General features: G+C 41.7%; 1 protein-coding gene across 11 annotated transcripts in view; it reads right to left on the reverse strand.

The window, feature by feature from the left end:
* Positions 1 to 21,242, reverse strand: part of atm (ATM serine/threonine kinase) — a 35,653-nt gene that overhangs the window by 6,833 nt on the left and 7,578 nt on the right. For 3 of the 11 annotated variants that reach the window (XM_061681278.1, XM_061681275.1, XM_061681276.1), the window contains exons 9-57: positions 21,011 to 21,189; positions 20,565 to 20,936; positions 19,201 to 19,380; positions 19,021 to 19,122; positions 18,699 to 18,933; positions 18,494 to 18,625; positions 18,290 to 18,412; positions 18,109 to 18,198; positions 17,846 to 18,023; positions 16,941 to 17,134; positions 16,772 to 16,851; positions 16,512 to 16,667; positions 16,353 to 16,428; positions 16,029 to 16,171; positions 15,818 to 15,929; positions 15,497 to 15,667; positions 15,052 to 15,227; positions 14,739 to 14,982; positions 14,505 to 14,620; positions 12,704 to 12,830; positions 12,385 to 12,608; positions 12,070 to 12,244; positions 11,783 to 11,941; positions 11,514 to 11,646; positions 11,333 to 11,428; positions 11,089 to 11,260; positions 10,866 to 11,007; positions 10,582 to 10,758; positions 9,970 to 10,147; positions 9,779 to 9,884; positions 8,707 to 8,865; positions 8,446 to 8,557; positions 8,181 to 8,269; positions 7,951 to 8,053; positions 5,899 to 6,047; positions 5,716 to 5,820; positions 5,517 to 5,636; positions 5,144 to 5,378; positions 4,086 to 4,256; positions 3,868 to 3,987; positions 3,520 to 3,737; positions 2,803 to 3,010; positions 2,574 to 2,699; positions 2,316 to 2,456; positions 1,576 to 1,714; positions 1,335 to 1,417; positions 1,071 to 1,211; positions 454 to 570; positions 61 to 210 (exon numbers count right to left, since the gene is read on the reverse strand). In XM_061681278.1, the coding sequence (XP_061537262.1) occupies positions 61 to 210; positions 454 to 570; positions 1,071 to 1,211; positions 1,335 to 1,417; positions 1,576 to 1,714; positions 2,316 to 2,456; positions 2,574 to 2,699; positions 2,803 to 3,010; positions 3,520 to 3,737; positions 3,868 to 3,987; positions 4,086 to 4,256; positions 5,144 to 5,378; positions 5,517 to 5,636; positions 5,716 to 5,820; positions 5,899 to 6,047; positions 7,951 to 8,053; positions 8,181 to 8,269; positions 8,446 to 8,557; positions 8,707 to 8,865; positions 9,779 to 9,884; positions 9,970 to 10,147; positions 10,582 to 10,758; positions 10,866 to 11,007; positions 11,089 to 11,260; positions 11,333 to 11,428; positions 11,514 to 11,646; positions 11,783 to 11,941; positions 12,070 to 12,244; positions 12,385 to 12,608; positions 12,704 to 12,830; positions 14,505 to 14,620; positions 14,739 to 14,982; positions 15,052 to 15,227; positions 15,497 to 15,667; positions 15,818 to 15,929; positions 16,029 to 16,171; positions 16,353 to 16,428; positions 16,512 to 16,667; positions 16,772 to 16,851; positions 16,941 to 17,134; positions 17,846 to 18,023; positions 18,109 to 18,198; positions 18,290 to 18,412; positions 18,494 to 18,625; positions 18,699 to 18,933; positions 19,021 to 19,122; positions 19,201 to 19,380; positions 20,565 to 20,936; positions 21,011 to 21,189 (7,434 nt within the window). Of the gene's footprint in view, positions 1 to 43; positions 211 to 453; positions 571 to 1,070; positions 1,212 to 1,334; positions 1,418 to 1,575; positions 1,715 to 2,315; positions 2,457 to 2,573; positions 2,700 to 2,802; positions 3,011 to 3,519; positions 3,738 to 3,867; positions 3,988 to 4,085; positions 4,257 to 5,143; positions 5,379 to 5,497; positions 5,637 to 5,715; positions 5,821 to 5,898; positions 6,048 to 7,950; positions 8,054 to 8,180; positions 8,270 to 8,445; positions 8,558 to 8,706; positions 8,866 to 9,778; positions 9,885 to 9,969; positions 10,148 to 10,581; positions 10,759 to 10,865; positions 11,008 to 11,088; positions 11,261 to 11,332; positions 11,429 to 11,513; positions 11,647 to 11,782; positions 11,942 to 12,069; positions 12,245 to 12,384; positions 12,609 to 12,703; positions 12,831 to 14,504; positions 14,621 to 14,738; positions 14,983 to 15,051; positions 15,228 to 15,496; positions 15,668 to 15,817; positions 15,930 to 16,028; positions 16,172 to 16,352; positions 16,429 to 16,511; positions 16,668 to 16,771; positions 16,852 to 16,940; positions 17,135 to 17,845; positions 18,024 to 18,108; positions 18,199 to 18,289; positions 18,413 to 18,493; positions 18,626 to 18,698; positions 18,934 to 19,020; positions 19,123 to 19,200; positions 19,381 to 20,564; positions 20,937 to 21,010; positions 21,190 to 21,242 lie in introns of those variants that run through there. The other 8 variants (XM_061681279.1, XM_061681280.1, XM_061681281.1 and 5 more) reach the window with 8 other exon arrangements.

Below are 21,242 nucleotides of genomic sequence, written 5' to 3' on the forward strand. Positions count from 1 at the left end.
ATGTGCCTTGGCTCAAAAAAGGTTGTGAAATGCTGCTCTATACTTATGCCGAAAGGGTACCATCATCTTCTTGCGGCAGGCAAGGCTGGATGCGTCCTGCGGTCGGAATCGTTTGTGGGCACCTCTGACGGGATCCGCCAGGAACTCTCCAAGTGGAACCGTACCGGAGCACCATTCCAGGACCCCGCTGCACTGGGAGAACGGCACCACCTTGAAATAAGCAGAAAACTGTCATTCCTATCTAAATATGACTTATGAAATACAGGGGGCCCTCATTTTATGATTGTCTTCTGTTACTGCGGTAGTGACGTAACCTGAATTTCTACTTAAATCAGAACGCGCCATAGTCAGTCACTTACCTAAACTAATGCAGTGGATAATAATAATAATACATTCGGTTTATATAGTGCCCTAGAATTCTCTCAGTTGGAAATGTATATGAATGTGTGTAACCTTATATCGTCTGATGTTGAGTTTCCTCTTGTGAGTGTCAGTGTTGCGCTGCAGCAACATGGAACACATGCCAAACACCTGCTGCATCACAGCATCTTGCCGCAAGTCGTCTTTACCCTGTTCACATAGAAAGGTATTGACACAATTGTCACAAGTGTGATGATCATGTGTTGCCATGATTCTAAATTAGTCCAATTTTTTTCACAATAGAAAAATACTAAATATTGTACAGTTATGCAAATTTACAATTGAAAGAGAAAAGACTCGAAGTCACTAATTCCTTATGACTGTGTCAAATAGTAAATGATTAGCTGGTACATTTTTCCACACACGTTTAAAAACACACACCCTGTTATTGATAACAAAGGTGCGAAAGTCTATTTGTGATGTACAAACTTGGTGTTTGTCTGCACACACAAATGCCATTAATTATTAACAGAAGGCAAAAAGAGCGATGTCACCAATCAAACATGAGTGCATGGGACGAAACCAGAATAAACATTTAGGAGAAAGAAAAAAACACTTGCACATATTCGTGACTGGCACCCTATTTAATCAGAACATTAAAGCCAGATTTAAATGAAGCACGCACGCCTAACAAATAAACATTCACTCACCTTGACCAGCTGCCTCCTGCTCTTGCCATCAGAGCCGACACAGTCTATGATCTTGGGCAGGTTGACTCCTCCAGCAAGGTGATAATGAGGCACGAAGGAACGGACAGTCACCACATCATCATAGCGACCCGAAGGATCAACCTATTAAAGCAGATAAACAAATGGGTTAGACTAGAGTTAAACAAATCTGGTGCTATGTGTGCCATTTATGTAACATCACTGGTCACATCATTGTACTGTACAATATAGTTATAGTGAGAGCACCTTGAGCTCAACAGTAGGAATGGTAACTTCATCTAGATTCTTGATTTGATGAATAGGCTGATCCGCAGGAATGGGAATGGCCTCTTTAATGAATAACACAGAACACAATTAATACACGATTGCCACAAATTTCAAAAGTATCTTTGATGTCCATGAAGGACATTGAAATGATGTCTACCTGAATTATTAGTGGAGAATCCCGACATGTACTGTATGTGTTTTGTGTAACTGTTTTACTCACTCTTCTCTGCTTTGTGCCTGCTGGCATCCAGATAAGCCAGTGTGATGTAAGCGTCACATAGTCGCTCGATACCCCGGATCATTTCCCCTCTTTTTTTCCTAACAGCACCAATGATCTTTTGGGCCACATCTGAACGCTCCTGCAAGGTAAACACAATTTATGTATTTTTTGTCCCTCAAAGATCTGCAAACAGACTGAATTTGAAAAGACACCATGTGAAGATAAATATTGAGATTTCAAACAGGAAAGTAGAGATGTGTCAAACGTATGACAATATATATAGTTCTCTTTATTGAAGACAAGAAAAAAAACTCAATCTCTCTTTCGCACGTTTAGTGGAGTTCTGCTGCACTTCAAACATTCCATAACTAACTTATTCAAACGGTGAGTAGGAGCATGAAAGATGCATCAGTAACCAAGAGTCATTTCATTACTATAATACTCATTACTCAATTGAAACACATTGTGGTGTATCTCAGAATTAATGGAAAGATCATCATTGGAAAATGGCATTCTTACATATGTTCTCTCAAATTTCAATTAGATGTATAAGTTTACAAAATGGAGAACAGTTTGACGTCACACTGTCATTCTGTTTTAAATAAACGGCAGACTAAAGATTTAAATCTTCCACAAGTTGCTCAACTAACATTTACGTACACAACTGCAGAAGATAGTAAGTAACGTATTTGCATTTCAAATCCATCAGGTTTCCTTCCTTCATTGGGATCCTATCCTACCATGTCAAATGGTGATGACTGCCGTGGAGCACTCTTCAGCAGCCGACTAGTGCAAAAGTTTTCGTCCTTGTTTGCGTTGACCAGGGCAAAAATGATGAACAGTGTGTGGTGAGGGTGCTCAAGACAAGAGCGGAAGATCAACTGTGAAGAGACAAAATAAGTGCAATAGTAGTAGTCAAAACAGAGGTCATGCATGTTCTCTCCCTACGAAGATTAGAATCATACAGATCATATGATGCAGAAAGAGTAATGTCTCACATCACTAAGGACGTCATGGAAGCCCACATCCTCTCCTATGTCAGACGCCATCTTGGTTCCCATACGGGCAGCAAGCTGATACATGAGCGGCAGAAACTTGTAGGAGGGGATCTTCTTCACTCCTTTCTGCAACACGTGAAAGAAAAGTCCAGATTAATCAAAGAGCTATAAATACACCAAGGCATACAAGCCAAAAACATCTAACAGAAACAAGATGTGACTGACGAACCTTCATCATGTCATTGATTGCCTTAATGTCAGCATTTTCCAGCCAGAGCGACGCCAAGCGGAACACCCAGGTGTCGTGCTCCTCGCCTTGTTCCAGGCACTGGATGTAATTCTCTACTGCCTTACACAGGAAGCGCTGTCTATCTGCCTGCAGGTTGGAAAGGGCCCTCTCATCCAGCTCCATCTCTCTTTCTACCTTTATTGTATACCTGGATGCAGAGAAAAAAAACACGTGCATTCCTACCAATTCCACAATTTGGCACCAAAGCCCTGTCTACATAGAAAAGGAGTACAGTAATCATTCCAAGGAAGTATGTCGAACTGATTCATCTCCACTGGGAGACAAGCTTTGTAGGTCGAGGAGGAGCTACAGTAAGTTAAGTGTTGGTTGTCATGGGAGTTATGGAAGAGTCTTCCCCAACATGTGCTTGTATAGGTGCACTTATGGTGCTTTTTTTGTTTGCTTGTTTTTTTGTTTTTGTTTTTAAATCAAATCATGTGTAAGCCATTGAATTTTAAGGGAATGTTGTAAGATGAGTTGAAAATTACATTCAACTGTTTTGGGATCATAGTTTACAGTATATTTACAGTTTAATCTCTTTCTATAGGCAATTATAAACAATTTCAGAGGGGCATCAATTACTCCTGTTTCTTTAGTTCCTATGTAGAACATAAACTAAAACGCAATGACAACAAAAATACAGGTAGTTGTGGAAACCTGTTTTTTATCACGTCACGCGCCTTCATTAGGTCCACTTCCTCTTTAGCCTTCTCCAGAAGGGCCTGCTTATTCTCAAACTCAGATGAAGTCATGTATTTATCAATGCTCTGGTATTGGGTGTCTGAAAAACGAGCCAGCGAAAGGAATGCCTCAATTCGCTCATTCTGAAGGCGGGCGTCCTGCACTCCAGATTCACCCTCAATTACCTCGACAGCCTAAGGGAAGATTATAAAAGAGACACTTACAGCACTGGTAAAAGCTTATGATTGCCATAGTACAGGTACTTTTTGTTTCTTTTCTCTCCTGAGTGCACATAAGTGAGTAAAAGTGCAGTCAAGATCTCACCCTCTCCAAATACTTCTCCAAAATGACTCCAGGACTTTCCTGGCAAGTTTCAGCCAACCAGTTACCACAGAGCCTGAGGCACTCTGTGTAGACCGGAGCCAGAGCAGGGTTGAAGTCCACCTGTGGAACAGAAACAAAAAGACAACAAATAAAGAAAACTAAGTGTTTTATGTTGGTCAACATTTCAGGGTGTAAATAACTGTTCTCAGTTGCCTTACCTTTTCCTCAAGCTTGTGTATCATCTGTCTCAGCAGACCCAGAGCCAGACCCTGTTCCCCTTTTACCCAAAACACCTGGGCTTCCTCCAGTTGCCATGGTGATACGGGTGATGACGGCTGGGATCCTCCAACTCCATGCTGCTTCATCTGAAACACTGCTTGCTCTGCCAACTGGACACAGGAGTTACAGTATCATGTTGACAACACCAGGAGTGTTACAGTCGACCACAATCGTGACTCATTGTGAAAGTAGATTCACCTGGAAAATCAAGAACGGTTTCCATCAAGCAGTACAGTTCGATATCGTATTCAATTTGTCAAAGGTTGCGAAGGGTACCACAATAACCGATCCCTACATCTTGTGGCACCCTTCTGGTGGGGTACGGTACTAAATGTTGTGGAAATGTTCCTTCAGGGTCCCCTATAAATTCAAATATTGAACTTTCCTAAAAAGTATTTCAAAATTCAAATACTGTGCTTTCCTAAAACAGCTGGACAGTGTTTTCTTGTTACAAAAATAGCAGTAAATAATACATTTTTAAGGGCATTTCAGCCATAGGTTACTAAATGTGGTGGCCTAGTAAATATTTACAGGTGGTGAAGCCCAACTCAATAAATGTGGCGGCTCATACTCCCCATTGCAAATATTGTTGGGATGTCCATTCATATGGTGTGAAACATTCGTCCTGAGCGTGAGCACTCACCTATGGTCATACGTTTTGGGTAGTGGAACAAGGACATTGCAGCAAATGGTCAAACAAATTTGCTTTGTAGGGTACATTGGAGTCGATGCCTTCCTGCATTATTACACTGCTTTTGCCATTGAAAGTTGGTAATGAATGGACAAATGGTTGATTGATCATCACAAAAGATGATGAAATGATGACTGTCAACCAAGGTTACACTGTCAATACATACAAATACTATCTGACAATTAACGCTTCCTGTTAAGGATGAATAAACCAGATTAGGGTTTACCGTTCTAAAGCACACCGAGTGAACTGCACCGCTCTATGACTTGAAGGTGGTTTAACAGTGAAGGTTTCTGTGGACACTACCTGTGTGTTCCCTGCTTTACGAGCCAGCCGGCATAGCTCCAGTAAATGGTCAGTGAGCACAGAGCTGAGATACTGAGTACTGCTGGGGTCCACCGCCCTGGACATCAGGGTGTTGTAGCACACAGACCGAATGGCCAAGATGGGCTCCACCAAAGAGAACTCGCTATTGGCGAGCAGCTGGGAATGCTGACACCACTGGTTACAAACATCCTTCACCGCCAGCTCTGAGAAGGGTCTGAGACGTGAGGAAAAAAAAGACCAAACAGAGTTTCAACATTTTTAACACTGTTCCCAGGGCAAGCCTGAGAATTCCTCTGAGAATGAAATGACCTGGCTGAATGAGAATATTCCCACATTCATATTCTGCCACCACCTTGAAAACAGCAGTTTGACGCTCTCCAGCTCCCTGATGCTCTGCAAGTTCCTGAGGGCTGGGTACAAGGAGGACACTGCCTCCAGACTGCCTCTACACAGCTCCTCTACTTCTCTACTCCTAAGTAAAAAGAGCAAAATTCTTTGACCCTCTGATATCATGCTATTAAATACAGTAAGTGTCTAAAAGGGTAACTCACCTGGCCTGTTTGAGAGTATCATCAAACATGGGGAGCTCCTTGTCCCTCAATGCTTGCAAGGCATGGAACACCGACTCATGGAAACCCGGCTTGTGTTTGTCACTCCTGACATTCATGAAGAATACAGAGTTACCCTGCAGTTCATCAATAATGTAAAATTGAGGCCTTCCACCCTCACAACACCTCTCAGACAGATCACAGTCCCACTGAGTGTTCCTCCAGGCAGCCTGGAAACGGAGGTCTCGCAGCTCAGCTCCCCACTCCACTCCATCGCTCTCCAGACCCCTCATGTAGGTGGTGAGGATGCTACTCAGGCCGAAGTTCTGCAGGCCCTGTATGGGTCACACATACAGTTGAAACCTGATGTTTACATACACAATATAAAAAGACATACATGCCTTCTCCTGGCAGAATTGGTGTAATTGAGCCAAATTTATAGGCCACCTTGCTTGTACATGCCTTTTCAGGTCTGCCCATACATTTTCAGTAGGATTGAGATCAGGGCTTTGTGAAAGCCACTCCAAAACATTGACTTTGTTATCCTTAAGACACTTTGTAACCAATTTGGCAGTATGCTTCGGGTCATTGTCCATTTGGAAGACCGATTTGCACCCAAACGTTTCCTGACTGATGTCTTGAGATGTTACTTATTTCCACATATTGTTCTTTCCTCACGATACCATCGATTTTGTGATGTGCACCAGTCCCTCCTGTCGGATAACAACCCCACAACATGAAGCTGTCACCACTGCATTTCAAAGTTGCGATGGTGTTCTCAGGCTTGCAAGCACCACTGTTTTTCCTCCAAATGAGACAGGTCCCTGTGTTTTTATGTTTCTTTTGGAGTAATGGGTTCTTCCCGGAAGAGTGCCCTTTCAGCCCATGTCAATACAGTACTCGTTTCACTGTGGATAATGACACACTCTTACAAGCTTCAGCCAGCATCTTCACAAGGACTTTTACTTTTTGTTCTTGGGTTGATATGCACATTTCGGACCAAAGCACATTCATCTCTTTGGCACAGAACCTGTCTCTGTCCTGAGCTATATGATGGCTGGACATTCCCATGGTGTTTACAATGGCGTAATATTGTTTGAACAAATGAACGAATGTGGCACCTTCAGGCATCTGGAAATTGCACCCAAGGATGAACCAGACTTGTGCAAACCCACAATTCTCTTCCTCAAATGCTGGCTGATTTCTTTTGACTTTCCCATTATGTTACACAGAGCAGCTGTGTGTTTCAGATGTACCTAGTTCAAATAAATAAACAGGTGTGTTTCTAATTCACCCAAATGTTATCAATAAACCTAACAAAAGCTTCCAAAGAAATTACTTTATCATCTGGGTTTCCCCCAAATAGTCTAAAGGCATTCTAATTACTGTATGAAAATGTCTGACTTTGAAGAAAGTAAAGAAAAATTGCCTTAAAAAAATCTTCTCTCATTATTCTGGTATTTAGCAAATAGAAATAACATTGGTAATCCTAACTCATAATTAAAAGAGACACTACACAGCCCGCAGCGCTGTTATCTTAGTGAAGTAGACTAACGTTAAGTTCACCAATTTGCGCTTCACCTTCGTCTTTTGGGTCCTGCGACGCGGCGTCATACTCGGCGGAGAGAAAGGTCCGTGTTACAACGAACGGGTGCTCGCCTTGCATTTCACTATGAAATGCGACCAGACTTTCGCCATTTGTCTGTTTTCTCTCACTCTTTTCAATCCGCTGTCGCATTTTCCAACAGCTGTCTTGGCGCTTTTCAGTTGCGTCCATGCATTGGTGATGTAATCACGTTATGTCATATACGCCACTGCCATCTTCCATCTTCGCGACTGTCTCCGCAGTAAACTTGATTTGCAGTTTTTATTTTCAATGTATTTTGATACGCAAAATGCAAATTTGCTTAATTGGAGCCTTGCACACATACGTAGGTAAGCAATGTTGTGTGTCAGTGGACGCACATTCACAAAGCTTTTTGCGTCCCTTATAATTTTTGTGTAAATAGGCCGTGTGACGCACTTCAAACAAGATCCCCATAGTTTATATGACTAATTTATGTAGGGCCAATGGCTTGTACGTGATATATATATAGTCCCTAAACTGAGGTATAAAATTAACAACAATTACAGGATGCCCAAAGAAATATATAAATCTCCTTACTTGAACTCAATGTGCAAATTCAAAATCATGAGACTAAGTATGCAAATTGATATGAAACAGTATGTTTAACTTGCCTCCACAATTCCCACTTGTCGAATGACGTCCGGAAGCGTCGCGTGAAGGTCGTATGAGGTCAGAGCCTTCCCCCACATAGCTTCATGCTCGTATGTTCGAATCCTGCATGATTGGTTTGACAGATTTTTTTGTGAGTCTTATGATAACTTAGTAGCAGGGAACATGTTGAAAAGCGCGCATTGAAAAGGATGGCATTGAAAAGGATGCCGATTATAACATTATTGATTACCTTGTTAGTGGACTGGTCATTGTTTCTCCTCCACACCCATAAAGACTGTCAGGCTCGCCAATGCTCCGGTAGACATCAATCAGCAGTTCCTACGATTATGTAAATAAATGTTTGACATGCTAAATGAGTCTCTCTGCTGTGAAAAAAATCATATCAAATTCAGCCCTTCTAATACGATAAATTTATTCAATAATTGAAAATCATGGCTAAGAGAAAATCTAAAAATTGTTATTTAAAAGTGGGTTATCTGACACAGAGGACTCACCTGCAAACTGATATTGGAGTCCTCCATACTTTTTTCATTCAGGCTGGAGATGGTGAAGCTCTGGCTGTTCTCTTCAAAGTTGATCTTACGTGTTGCTCTGCCTTTGGTTCTGCTGATTCAATTAAAATGCATCGAGACAACAAACTGTGGAAACATGCAATGTATAAACTCTTTCTCAACATTTATAAAACAACTCCTACGAAATGTATTAACCCACAATTTCATTAAATATTATCACGTCAATACAATTGCTATACATACCTGCGAGTGTCCTCCAAATTTGATTTAATCTTATCCACATATATCTCAGTGTAGAGCAGAGCAGTGAAGTGAGCAGAGCATGACTGAGCAGCTTTGGCCACCTCCAGGTAGTTAAGGTCCAGCCAGAAGTTGGAATCACACACTGTGCCACAAGACTTGCTAAAACATGGATATGCACGTCATGGAATGACATGGCATTAAAAAGCGGACACTTTATGGAAAATTTACTATTTAATTCTTTGTACAATTCTATACACAAATAGTTGGGTCTGAATCTGAATTACGTATGTATTTTTCTGTGATTCTGCATTTGCAAATGTGATTTAAATTGATCAATTGTGACGTAACTCCGATCGGCATTGCTCAAATATATTCTGTTGCATCCAATGTTAATTTCATAAATTTCATCAACTACAACTGCCCTTTTGCTGTGTTATACTTAATCTTTACTAGACTTTACACCGATTTTATCGGCCTGATCGGTATCGGCCGATAATTAGCATTTTATCATGATCGGCTTTAATGTCCTAATTCGTCGATCTAATCAATGACGTCATTGATCGGCTCCGCGAGACATTTACTCCGCGTCGCTATTGTGCACAGTATATTTGAATCCAAAAGCCAGTTTATTTTTAGCCTTGTCGCGTGTCTTTTGACGTAGTACTGTAATTATCTGATGGCCAATAAAGTTATTAAAAAAACATGTCGGCGCTGTGGGACAGACAACACATCTGAGACAGACAACACATAATGCCCGGATCAGACTACAAGACAAATTTGCTCTTTCACGATTGCACTATGTCAGACTACTGCGAAAAAAAATCTTGTATTCCGATACCAATGACGTCATTGATCGGATCGGTGAATTATGACATTAGAGCCGATCAGCCGATCAGCTAAAATGCTAAATATCGGCCGATACCGATCAGCCCGATAAAATCGGTGTAAAGTCTAATGAAAACACTTGTGAACTGCTTTAAATTGTGAAGAAGAAAAATGCACAATATGTCTCCTTCAAACAAATACCCCAAAGGCACAAAAAAATTTTTTTATTTACAATATAAATACAAACCTATCAGATCTCAGAGGTCTCTGTTGGTGTCTCAGGTAGTCAATAACTGCCAGCATAGTACGTAGAGATGCCTTGTCGTACAAGCCTTGCCTGGTAGAGTCAGTCTCTGCAAGGAATAATTGATGCTTATGACAAAAAAAAATTATTATTATTATTATGAATCACTGTCAACTACTGTTAAGTCATCATACCGGAGTCAGGGTTGAGTGGTGTGGCGGAGCGGCTCGAGGCCTGAGCACTTCTGGAACAAAAACTGAAGAAGTCCCGTATATGGGAAGAGAGCAACTCTCTCCAGGGGCTCTCGGCATCATCCAGGAGGATAGAATGAATGATGAGCGGCAACAGCCTCTGGCAACAGTCTAAGTTCACCTATAAACAGACAGGGAGGACATAAACGCAATCCAGAATCAGAATCAGAACCAACTTTATTTGCCAAGTATGTCAAAAACACACAAGGAATTTGTCTCGGTCGTCGGTAGTTTGTCGGTAGTTGGAGCCGCTTCAGTACGACAACAGACATTCAATTGACAGAGAATACTTTTGAGACATAAAGACATTGAAAAAACAGTCACTGAGCAATAAAAAGTTGCTAGTAATCTCGTAATGCCGGTACAAATTATTTTATTTTTTTTGGACAATTCTGCAAAAGGATGCAGAGTCCTCTAGCAATTAGAGCAGTTTGAATGACTAATAACGCAATAGTCTGGCGCAATGATCATTGTGCAAAGGCAAATGACACAATGAAGGCTCTTTTCTGGTCAAAAGTGTAAGAGAAGTTGAAGCTTGCTTCTCAGACTGCTTACCAGACAAAGAGGTCGGGACAGGAGAAAAGACTCAAACTTGACTCCACCACTGTCCAGTAGGGTAGCGCACAGAGACTTTAGCCAGACTGTGTGGCTGCTCATCTGTGAGATCCAAAGGTCCTGGTTCTCCAGTTTCTCCCTGGCCCCTGAACTTTCCTCAGCACTCACAGTAGCTACCTGATAATGGGAACAGTCAGTGGTAACAGGTAACTACAAAATAATTCTGAAGAGCCTCCAGATTTAAGCACATCCATACACTGTATTTTCAGTTGACATGAACCCACCTTCTTGTTGGCTTTTCTAAATGGATTTAGGTATGCCAACATGGGGTCTCTACTTTGTTTGTGCTGCTCCCAAAAGTTGATTCCAGACGGAGTGGCAAGGATGTCCTTCATGGACTGAGTTGCTGCCTTCCTCACTTCAATACTGCCACCAAATCACAGAGCACAGCAGTCATAAAACATCTCGCTTTGACACATTTGCGCGTAGGTTAAAGATGCCCCTTACCGCTGGTGAGTGAGGGCGTCGTTTATGCAGTTAAGGATGATGTAAACACACTGTGAGTCAGTGGATGGGAAAAGGGTAACAGCTTTTTCATAAAGGGGGTCTCTGCCATGGAGCAAGGCGATGGTGGAGAGATCTACAGGACCCAGTTCCCCTAGACTACTTCCTGCTGCCTCTAGGGGAGATGTTACAGTTCAATATGAAAAACACGCTGGTTTGCTGTTGCCAGAGCCTCTAATTAGCATACCTAGAATGTCAGCTCCTGTAGGGTGGTTGGTTGCCATTTTACAGAGCTGCAGCAGGTTCAGAACCAGCTTGACCAGGATGTTGTTGGTAGGCTCGGCTAAGGTGGGTAGAAACAGAACATATCAGAGGGAATGTTTAACAAACTTAGGATATATTAACACTAAATGCACCTGGTGTCCTACCATGGCACTCTTTGACCAGCTCTCTTATCTCATCTTTGTTGTCATGCAGTTTTTGGGAAAGTTGTCTGAGTCCCTCTCGTCTGGTCAGTGGTAATGAGTCAGAGGGTGCCACAGACAGGAAGTGGGATATCTCCTGGACACAAAAGAGAGTGTGGCAGTAAAACAGATTACAGAGACAGTTAGTTAGTATGGGCAGCCATTCCAGCAGGTAAATACAAAATAATCATATTACTGCTGTGAGACCATAAAGAATCTAAGAAAACGGTTACCTGTCTCAATGTGAAGGCCCCAGAATTGTATTTGAGATTATTCTGGACATAACGCAGCTCTTGGAATACAGGGAGGTCAGGAAATGGCTCCAACTTGCAAATGGCTCCCTTCAGTTTGTGTTGATTTTCTATCACAAGAAACTGCAATAGACCGAGCACCTAGAGGCCCAGAGAAGGGATAAAAATAATGTATACGGTGTTATTCAAATATTCTAAAGCACCTGTGGGATTCTTATGCAAAAATCTAACAACTGACTAATGGGTAAGAACTTTTATGAAAACTCAACCTGCTGCGAGATGGCTGACTGGTTGGTCACTTGTGCTGTGAGAGTACCAACGATGATGTGTACGTGGCAGTCAAGAGCATCATCACAGAACTGCAATGCAGCCTGACATACGGCAGTCAAAAGGTCACAGCACAGGGACAAGCTTCGGATGGAGACCTCATCACATTGAACTGGTCTGTGAATGGAATAATACAAATATAAACATTTTGTTGAACGACTGTATTTCGTTTATGCCATTTTTGGGCACTTGTACCAGATATTAGATTGTGAAAGAGTGTGAGTGTATGTGCAACATGTGTAATACTATCAATTAACCTGTGTGTGTCTTCGTGCACTAGCCAGCTGTTGATATGGTGAATGAGTGTGTAGATGATGTCCCTGAGGATAAAGGCCCAGGCTCCTCCAAGACCGTCTTTCACCTCCCTGAGTAGCAGGTTAACAAAGAGGTGATACATTAGGAGGATGCGATGGCGTTCATAACGGTTGGTCGTCGCAGCTGCCTTTTCACACAATGCCAGTAGTATCCTCTGAATAGATATCTAAGGAATATTGGAACAAAATGGACAGCTTAGCAAAGTACAGTAAGTACGATAAACAAGCTACGTAGTGTTATAATCAGAAGGGAACATCTTACCGGAGTTTTTGACAGAATGGCCACCAGTGACTTGTGATTTGCACTGTGGCATTTGCTCAGATAGTCCAGCGTAGCTTTGATGACATGAGAGCTGAAGAACGGCGGGTTCGGGACAGGATCCAATTCCCTAAGAAGACATTAACATTGGCCTGTTTTAAGCAAGGGCTGTTTAAGCTAACAATATTATGTTCCAGAATGCAACTCATTTATTTCAAATGATAAAATGAACTAGTTACTGAATAATTAAGTATAGTGTACCTGGAGGTCTAAACAAATTACTATCGGGACCCTGGTCAACCTTTGAAAAAAAAAATAAGCAGCTTCTGAGTCAAACTCTCGTCATCATAAAAACTAACACAAAGCTGCCAACATAAAAATTCACTTCCAGAACATCCATCCATTTTCTGAGCCGCTTCTCCTCACTCGGGTCGCGGGCGTGCTGGAGCCTATCCCAGCTGTCATCGGGCAGGAGGCGGGGTACACCCTGAACTGGTTGCCAGCCAATCGCAGGGCACATAGAAACAAACAACTATTCGCACTAACAGTCATGCCTACGGGCAATTTAGAGTCTCCAATTAATGCATGTTTTTGGGATGTGGGAGGAAACCGGAGTGCCCGGAGAAAACCCACGCAGGCACGGGGAGAACATGCAAACTTCACAGAGGCGGGGCCGTGGATTGAACCCGGGTCCTCAGAACTGTGAGGCTGACGCTCTAACCAGTCGTCCACCGTGCCGCCCACTTCCAGAACAATTTGTGCAAATTTGTCTGAATTTCCATAATTTAAAAATTTTGTCAAGAACATTACCTTGCGACAGTCATAATCGTTAATATATTATGGCACCGATATTTGTCATTTTAATGTTTTTATTACATCAACCTTGTAATGGTGAACATGGTTGTCGCCGGAATCAAAGTACCAGTATGAGATTTCAACATTCCATCATCAAAAATACCTATCTTTATGTATTAAGTCGCATTTTGCCAATTCTGCTTTCAACACTGGTAACAAAAAAAAGCAAGTCTATTAAAGCAGAATAATCCGATCTCGAATGGCACAATTAAAACTCAGCACTCTAATTTTCAAACAAACAAATAACATTGCTGATAGATTGAATTGGATAGTTAATTTATAGACAATAGCTTTGGTTTCTATTTTGTGCAATGTACATCTTGTATATGTCGTCTCTTGCATGCTATTATAGCATACATGGATTTATATTTCCTATATCCACAATTGTTGCTGAAACGATGCAAATGGAGAAGAAGTGGAGCTTATTTGCTCCAAAGGAGGCGATGACCACTGACTTACAGTGAGTTGACACCGGACGCAGGGACAACTTTGGCCTCCGCAGCTGGGCAGCCGGGGGTGTCATAAAATAGCGTGCACCAAGCAGCTGTTCAATGTGGACGCGTCGGTAATGTCAGACGCAGTTTTTGTTTTTTTCCCCCCAATATTTGGAACAATCAATGCTACGGCCATAATGAGTCAACGTTCAGTGATTTCAGACATTCCGTAACATTTGGCAGCTCTAATGACAGTGCTGTATGAGAAAACGTACTAAACAAATTTTTTATGGCTACTAATCTTGGATGATGCAGTGGAAAACAAGTCGTTGGAGGATTATTGCCTGTGCTGCGAGCTGAGTCTTGAGCCCACACATGATGATGGTTTGACCCCTGAGTTTTTGTGCATATTTTTCTGAAGATTTTGGTTGAAATCCTAACTTTTTACCATTTAACTTTGGATGATGTGAAATTAAATGGGAAAAACAATCAACAACAACAATCGACATCCTTACCCTATAAAGCGTTTTAAGTCTCCTCTATCCTCTTCAGCTGCACTCCCTTCATTGAGACTCATTAGCAGTTCGACAACAATCTCTGGTAGGTTACGGTGGATCAGGCTGTCAATTTGCTGTGGCAAATTTGAGGGGGAAAATATAGCATATCACAATGTGAAAACTTACTGGCACAAGAAGTCCAATGTAAGATTTAGATTTAATTTTCGCCCAAGACTATTAATTCAGCTTTACCTGTTTGCCCAAACAGTTTGCATCTTTGAGGAGGTCATACACGCGGTGGGCCTTCTCCCTCTGTTGTGCCACCTGTTTCTCCTGGCCAGACAGCGCAACGTATGGCAGGATGTTGACCATGATCTTGGGGAAACAATCAGCCAGAAGCTCTCTCCAGTTCCTCTCAAGATACCGACCAATGGACTTCACTTGTTCAAAGTCATCCAGGAAGACAAGGTGTGGGATGAGCACCTGGTAGGAGGAGCTGCACACAGACAAAAGGATGTTAAAGAAATGCCTGTTAATACTACAAGGCAATTTTTTATTTTCTAACCTATAGAACTCTTTGACCGTGTCATGGTCAAGGAAGATGAAAGGGAAAGACTCAAGTGTGTAGCTGTCGTCAGACTGTCTCTGGGAGAGCCACTCAGCGATCAAGTAGTACAGGTGGGAGCTGACAAAGGTTTTCATCTTGTCGTAGCCGAGTGCTCCGGACACACTGCACAACATCTGTGACAAAAGCAAGATTGCTGTAAAGGAAAGCCATTTGACACATTTTTGTATTGTACACTCACTGGCCACAGCCTAAATTATACCAGCGCAATATAATGAGATGCTAGAGCTCTAAATATCTTTTTATGTCTACTGTCAAAGAGGTATACATTTAAGTACTATAATTGGCTCTCATTAGCTTCTTGAGGTTTAGCTGTCCATCTATATAGTGCAAGAGTTGCAGATGAATATAACAAACAAAACATTGGTGGTACTTGGTATTTTACCTTCTTAATAAGGTGCTCCTCTACATTGCTTTCCTTGTAGGACTGGAAGAGGGCAAACAGGGTCTGCTTCTCACAGACTGGACTAGAACACAGCACAACTGACAAACTCTTCAGCAAAGTGGCCTTACGGTTGAACATCTCGTCCTGCATGTCATCAGTTGAATTGCCTCTCTGCATTTGATGATATCAATAAATTATGGTAAACTAATATATATATTTACACATATTAAAAAAATAATATAAAATAATGATGATATCAATAAATTATTGTAAAATAAAACACAACAAACAAGGGGTGATAGAAACAATGAAGTATAATACCACAGGTCTCATGCCCTCCTGAGCTTTCAAGTAAATGTTCTCAAAAGCTACTTGTTGGTGTGACAACATCTTTTTCCTGTCTCTATGTTCCGGTCTCTTGTCCAGAAACAATCTGGATACAAAGCAGCACAATGAAAAGGACTGGATAGCTCGATTGCAATATTATTATACCTCACTACATCGTGAGTACAGAGAGCTAGCTTTAACAGACCTTTCCAATGACATGGCCACAAGCATGCGGACTTGGTGATGGGAATCTGCAAGGAGAGATGGAAGGATGACAGACACTGGACGGTCTTCCTCTCTTTCAGGCTCCCTGATACTCAGTATGGTCCACCTGCAACACGGGTCAGCCTGGCATAGTGCACAAGGGATAATTTCTATCTTAAGATAATAAAGAACCTTAGTGGTAGCAATATTTTTCCCTTATAGTTAAACAGATAGGATGAATTAATTGTCTTACAGTATATCATCTACCACTGACTCGTAAGGATCGTAATCATGTGCAAAAGTGTCATACATTCTGAAGTCTTACCTCTAGTAACGCAACCAGACATCGCACTAAAGCAGCTCGGACAGTGGCTGCGCATTTCCCCGTTTGACTCAGGTAACTAAAACAGAACACTTGATGAACCTTGTGTGTTTCACATACAGAGACATCAGCTGTCCATCAAAAATTCACAATGGTACAGACCAGAACCCTGACACCACTTGTAGTAGGGAACCCTGTACATGTTTCATCTCCAATTGCATGTAATGGGTTTTCCCCAAACTCCTGATGGAGGGCAATAAAGCCATAAGAAGTGCAACACAGATCTCCTGATCCTGACGGTACAGAAAACACAGGTCCCTGTGAAGATAGCATAAGGTAAAATACATGATAAATTATGGTATTAGATTTGTCATGTTTTACAAATAAACTAAAAACAACAAAGCAGGTAAAGATTTCCCTACGCCAATGGACGGAGCAGAGAGTCAAACTCCTCTGGAGTGAGGGAGTCCTCAGCAGGAAGCTTCTTCAACAGGACAAGATACTGCAAGGAGAACAGAAACCCTTTTTTTCCCCAACTGCTTGTGTTCACCAACATTTACGGTACAATGTTCACAGCCTTATGATACCTACCGTGTTGACATGCAGGGCTTTGCTTGGGTCAGTCTGCTCCACCAGCTGCAAGAGTCTGCGTCTCACTTCCTGGGGTTTAAAAAGTAGGCCACGGAATGACTGCACCGAGCTGCACTCACACAAGAACTCCAAGATTGCAAGGAGAGCAAGATCCTGGGGGACCAAATGCTCGTCAGCTAACAGGCTTTTTGCACCTATAGAAAGGACACAGTGGAATATTGGTTTGGGTGTTTTAAACTTATTTCAACTGGTGTATTATAGTATTGGTATAAAATAGGGACAGGCATATTGATCAATTATTTTATTAACTGATCGTCCTCTAGCACTGCTCTAAGTGCTAGAGGACTCTGCATCTTTTTGCACAATTGTCGAAAAAATAATAATAATGTACCGGTATTACCAGATAACGAGCAACCCTTTATTGTTTGCTATTTTTTGTCAATGTCTTTATGTCTCAAAAGTATTCTCTGTCAGTTGACTGTCTGTTGTCGTACTAGAGCGGCTCCAACTACCGGAGACAAATTCCTTGTGTGTATTTTGGACATACTTGGCAAATAAAGATGATTCTGATTCTGAAGAACTCTGCTGATTGTGTGGATTAAATATATCTTGAAGCAATTTAGAAACAGGAGTTCAAAACATGCAGAGATTACCTACCCCTACCCCTTTAAAATGAGCACATAAGAATTAAATTGATTAATTCACAGTTAATATTCCCATTGTCTAACTAGGAAATTTTGGCAACTTTCTGTTGTGTGAAATAAATTAGTTTTTGACTGTGACCCTGTAAATGTTATTTCAAGAAGCTTAAGAAAGAATACAGAGGGCTAATGAAGCTGGGTGGAATAAAAAAAATATTCTACAATTAATATACCTAACTGTGGAGTTAAGAGATTCCCTCTTACCTGGTCCATTTGACGCTTCACTGCTGTCTCCTCCCCTGGGTCTCTGGGTCCCACTGTGGGACTCCTCATCATCAAATAGAGGATCGTCTTCTCCGTGCTGAGTTCTGGTCATTTCCAAGTCATTATCTGTAGGTTCATCTTCATCCACAACTGTTGCTCTTGGAGAAACACTGCTAAGCTGAAGATGTGGGAATCCTTATTAAATGAATGTCGTATACAACTCTATACTAAGCACTTTACGTAAAAGGAAGGGTGTCTTTTACCATAATTTTGTAAATCTCTGCCAGCTCGCTGACAAGACTTGCTGGGAGAGTCATTAGGAAAAGATGAGAAGAGACGGTACAAATGTCATCCTATAGAAAAGAAGAGAAAAAACAAGTTGGATTGTGATTATTGAAATGTAGCAATAAAACTGTCAAAAAAAAAAAAAGGAAAAAAAATCACCTTGTTTGTTATGGCATAAAGAGTGCACAGCCTCATGACAGACCTCAGTGTGGTCATGGTTAATTCTTCACTCATCTTCACTTTCACACTAGAAACAAATCCACTTAACTCCTGGGCCAGGGTCTTCAAACAAGACATACTTTAATTAAGGACACAAAACTAGATGAAATGAAAACTTAAATAATAAATTCTTTGAATGTTCACCTTAGCTTTAGTGAAGAGCTGGGAGTGCCCTGCCTCATCCTCAGTCAAACAGCCTATGGAGACGTAACCTGCTAGAACACCTGACAGCAGGCTAACACAGCGCAACAGACACTCCGCAGGGGTGGACTGACTCTGTGGAAGGTCAATCAGTGTAAATCTTAACATGACGATTGCATACAAACATAAGCGCAGTTTTGAAACTCACATCAGGAAAGTAGCAGTTAAGAAGGTTGTCAGCAACACAAAGAAGAGACTGATCCAACTTCTTTCTGAGGCTGGAGATGGCTATGAAGTGCCCATCTGTTGATGTCACCTTAAACTTATTGTCAGATCCTCTGCTTTGTGCCAAATGTGTGTTAAAGCTGAACTGCAAGTACAATTTCTCAATCTCCTCCAAGTCATCATTAGCATTGAGCGATGACGACTCTTGAAAAAAAGCACTAAAAAAAAAAGAATAATTGAAAGTGAAATGCTTCAATGCTATGTTTTTTTCCACTCTTGTAGTGCCAGAGGATGTTTCTTCTCACCTTTCAACTCCCTCATAACCCAGAAGGAAATTCAAGCCAGCCCTGGTGTCTTTCAAGGTCAAGGAGACCAACATGTTTGCAATTAGATTGCTCGAAAAATCACTGTGGAAAACCAAAATAGAGCAAAAACCTGAGAGGTCTGAACCATAAAAGCGAGCGAGACTATGAAAAAAATGCAACCTGCAAATGATGGGATGAGGTCTGGAGCTATCCTCCATCTCGTCGCTCTGATCTGTCATCAACAACCAGCCTATAAGGATTTCCTTCAGGTTAGGTGATCCTGATCCATCAGGGACCCCAAGATGGTCCTTAGGGACTGGACACTTCAGAAGGGCCTGGGCCAGACAAATCACAGCACTCCTAGAAAAAAACACAGTCAAGAGCTATTCAAAAGAAAAACAGAGAAGTGTCTGAGTGATTAACAATATTCTTTGTATTGTTTGGACTTCAATAAATATATTTAATAACAATATTACAATAATACACTATAATAAATAAACTATGCTCAATAGGACACAGAAGACTTTACCTCTATTTGAATGCGCTGTAGTATTGAGCATGTTAGAGTCCAGAAGAGGTTACCGTAAATGCTTTTCATTTGATGCCATTATTTTGTATATTTATTAGCAGATTCCTACCACTATTCATTTGTTTTTAATCGATCGGTTATTTTTCACACTTTAACATAATATGCATTAGTATTTCTGTGTTTGACTACATTAGTTTAAACAATGCGCATTGTTGTGTGCACCTTAAATTCATCCCCTCAATGTAGCCGTAGCGCTCCACCCCTTCCTCTCCCGAAGTGTAATCTGTTGCAATCGTTTGTTGCAATATGAATAGCAATACTGTCCATTAAATTATGACGCTGCTTCGTGTGTTGTTGAAGGTTTCTAAATTATTTACCGTAACACTGGCGATGCTTTTCTCACCACTGTACGCTAGCACTTAGGTAGCGGACATTATTATCTTATTTATTTGTTTTACGTGAGAGTTTTACAGTAAACTACAACTGGGAGTGACAATGAAGCAAGAATGTTGGCCTCTTATTTGGAGAATATTTTGCTATCTGTCAAACTATTCACAGTATGCTTGTTTTTCGTGGAATGAGGTGCAGAGTGCATGTTGGGTACCGGAGTTCTTTTGCCTCCGACATTGCAGGACGTTGCAATGTGACTATTGAGCATGAGCTCATCGCGATCACGATCCCCAAACAATAGCTACATCGTGCAGCCCTACGATTTGTCACTTCTGTGATTGACTGGTGATTTGTTCAGGGTTAAGTGAGAGAGATGACTAAATGGGACAGGACACTTGAACCATTCTTCCCGTATACTTTACAGTATGTATATTATTCACCAATGGACAAACTAACGGCTGTCAGAAAACAACAGTCGTTTACTTACATACAAACTTGAGCTGCGGCAGCCAATGGATGCTGTGATCATGACATTACAATTTTACACTCTCACCCTGAGTTAGGATAGCAGTATAGAAAATGGATGGATGGATCATGTTTCAGGATGAAAAAAACAGTGACTCACTGGGACGGATTACATGCTGATCCTGAGAAGAGCTTCCAGAACTCTCTATCCATATTGACTAATCCGGCGTGGACAATGGAAACCAACAGGTCAAGGCTGACAGCTTCTAACTGGGGTGAGCTCACACCCCGCAGTGACAGAGGCCACACCCGACTCCATAGTCTGTCCATCTCTGGCTTGTGAACTCTGATACTTTCTGGCAAATGGGCTTGACATCGGGCTACCCCTCGTAAACAGCGCAGCACGTACGGCCCCCTTTCTCCTTTCCGGTGTTCGGCTAAGAGCTGGTGCAACACTGACAGCAGTGGGACAATCGCTTGGCTGGGTACCATAGACGGGTACTTCGATATGAGTGCTTCAGTGACCTGCAGCCTGAGAGTCAAATGAAAGTTTTCTTCTCTCTCAATAAATCTTTCACACAGTAAAACATGTTGTACATTTCATACCATGGGATGATATCAAAGTCACTACAATGAGGCTGCAGGCGGTCCAAAAGAACCTCCCAACTGAGGTCAATTCGTCGTCGCTTGCTTGGTGTTGCACAGTGGGAACGACCCATTGGGGAGGATCTGACGGAGGCCTGCGTTACCTCGGAGATCTGCGAGTCTCTGTCCGCACTGAAAAGCTACAAGATGCAGAAAACACAAAAATACGTAACTTTGTAAATACATGATTTGC

Source organism: Phycodurus eques, chromosome 7 (assembly GCF_024500275.1).
Source record: "Phycodurus eques isolate BA_2022a chromosome 7, UOR_Pequ_1.1, whole genome shotgun sequence".
NCBI lineage: Eukaryota > Metazoa > Chordata > Actinopteri > Syngnathiformes > Syngnathidae > Phycodurus > Phycodurus eques.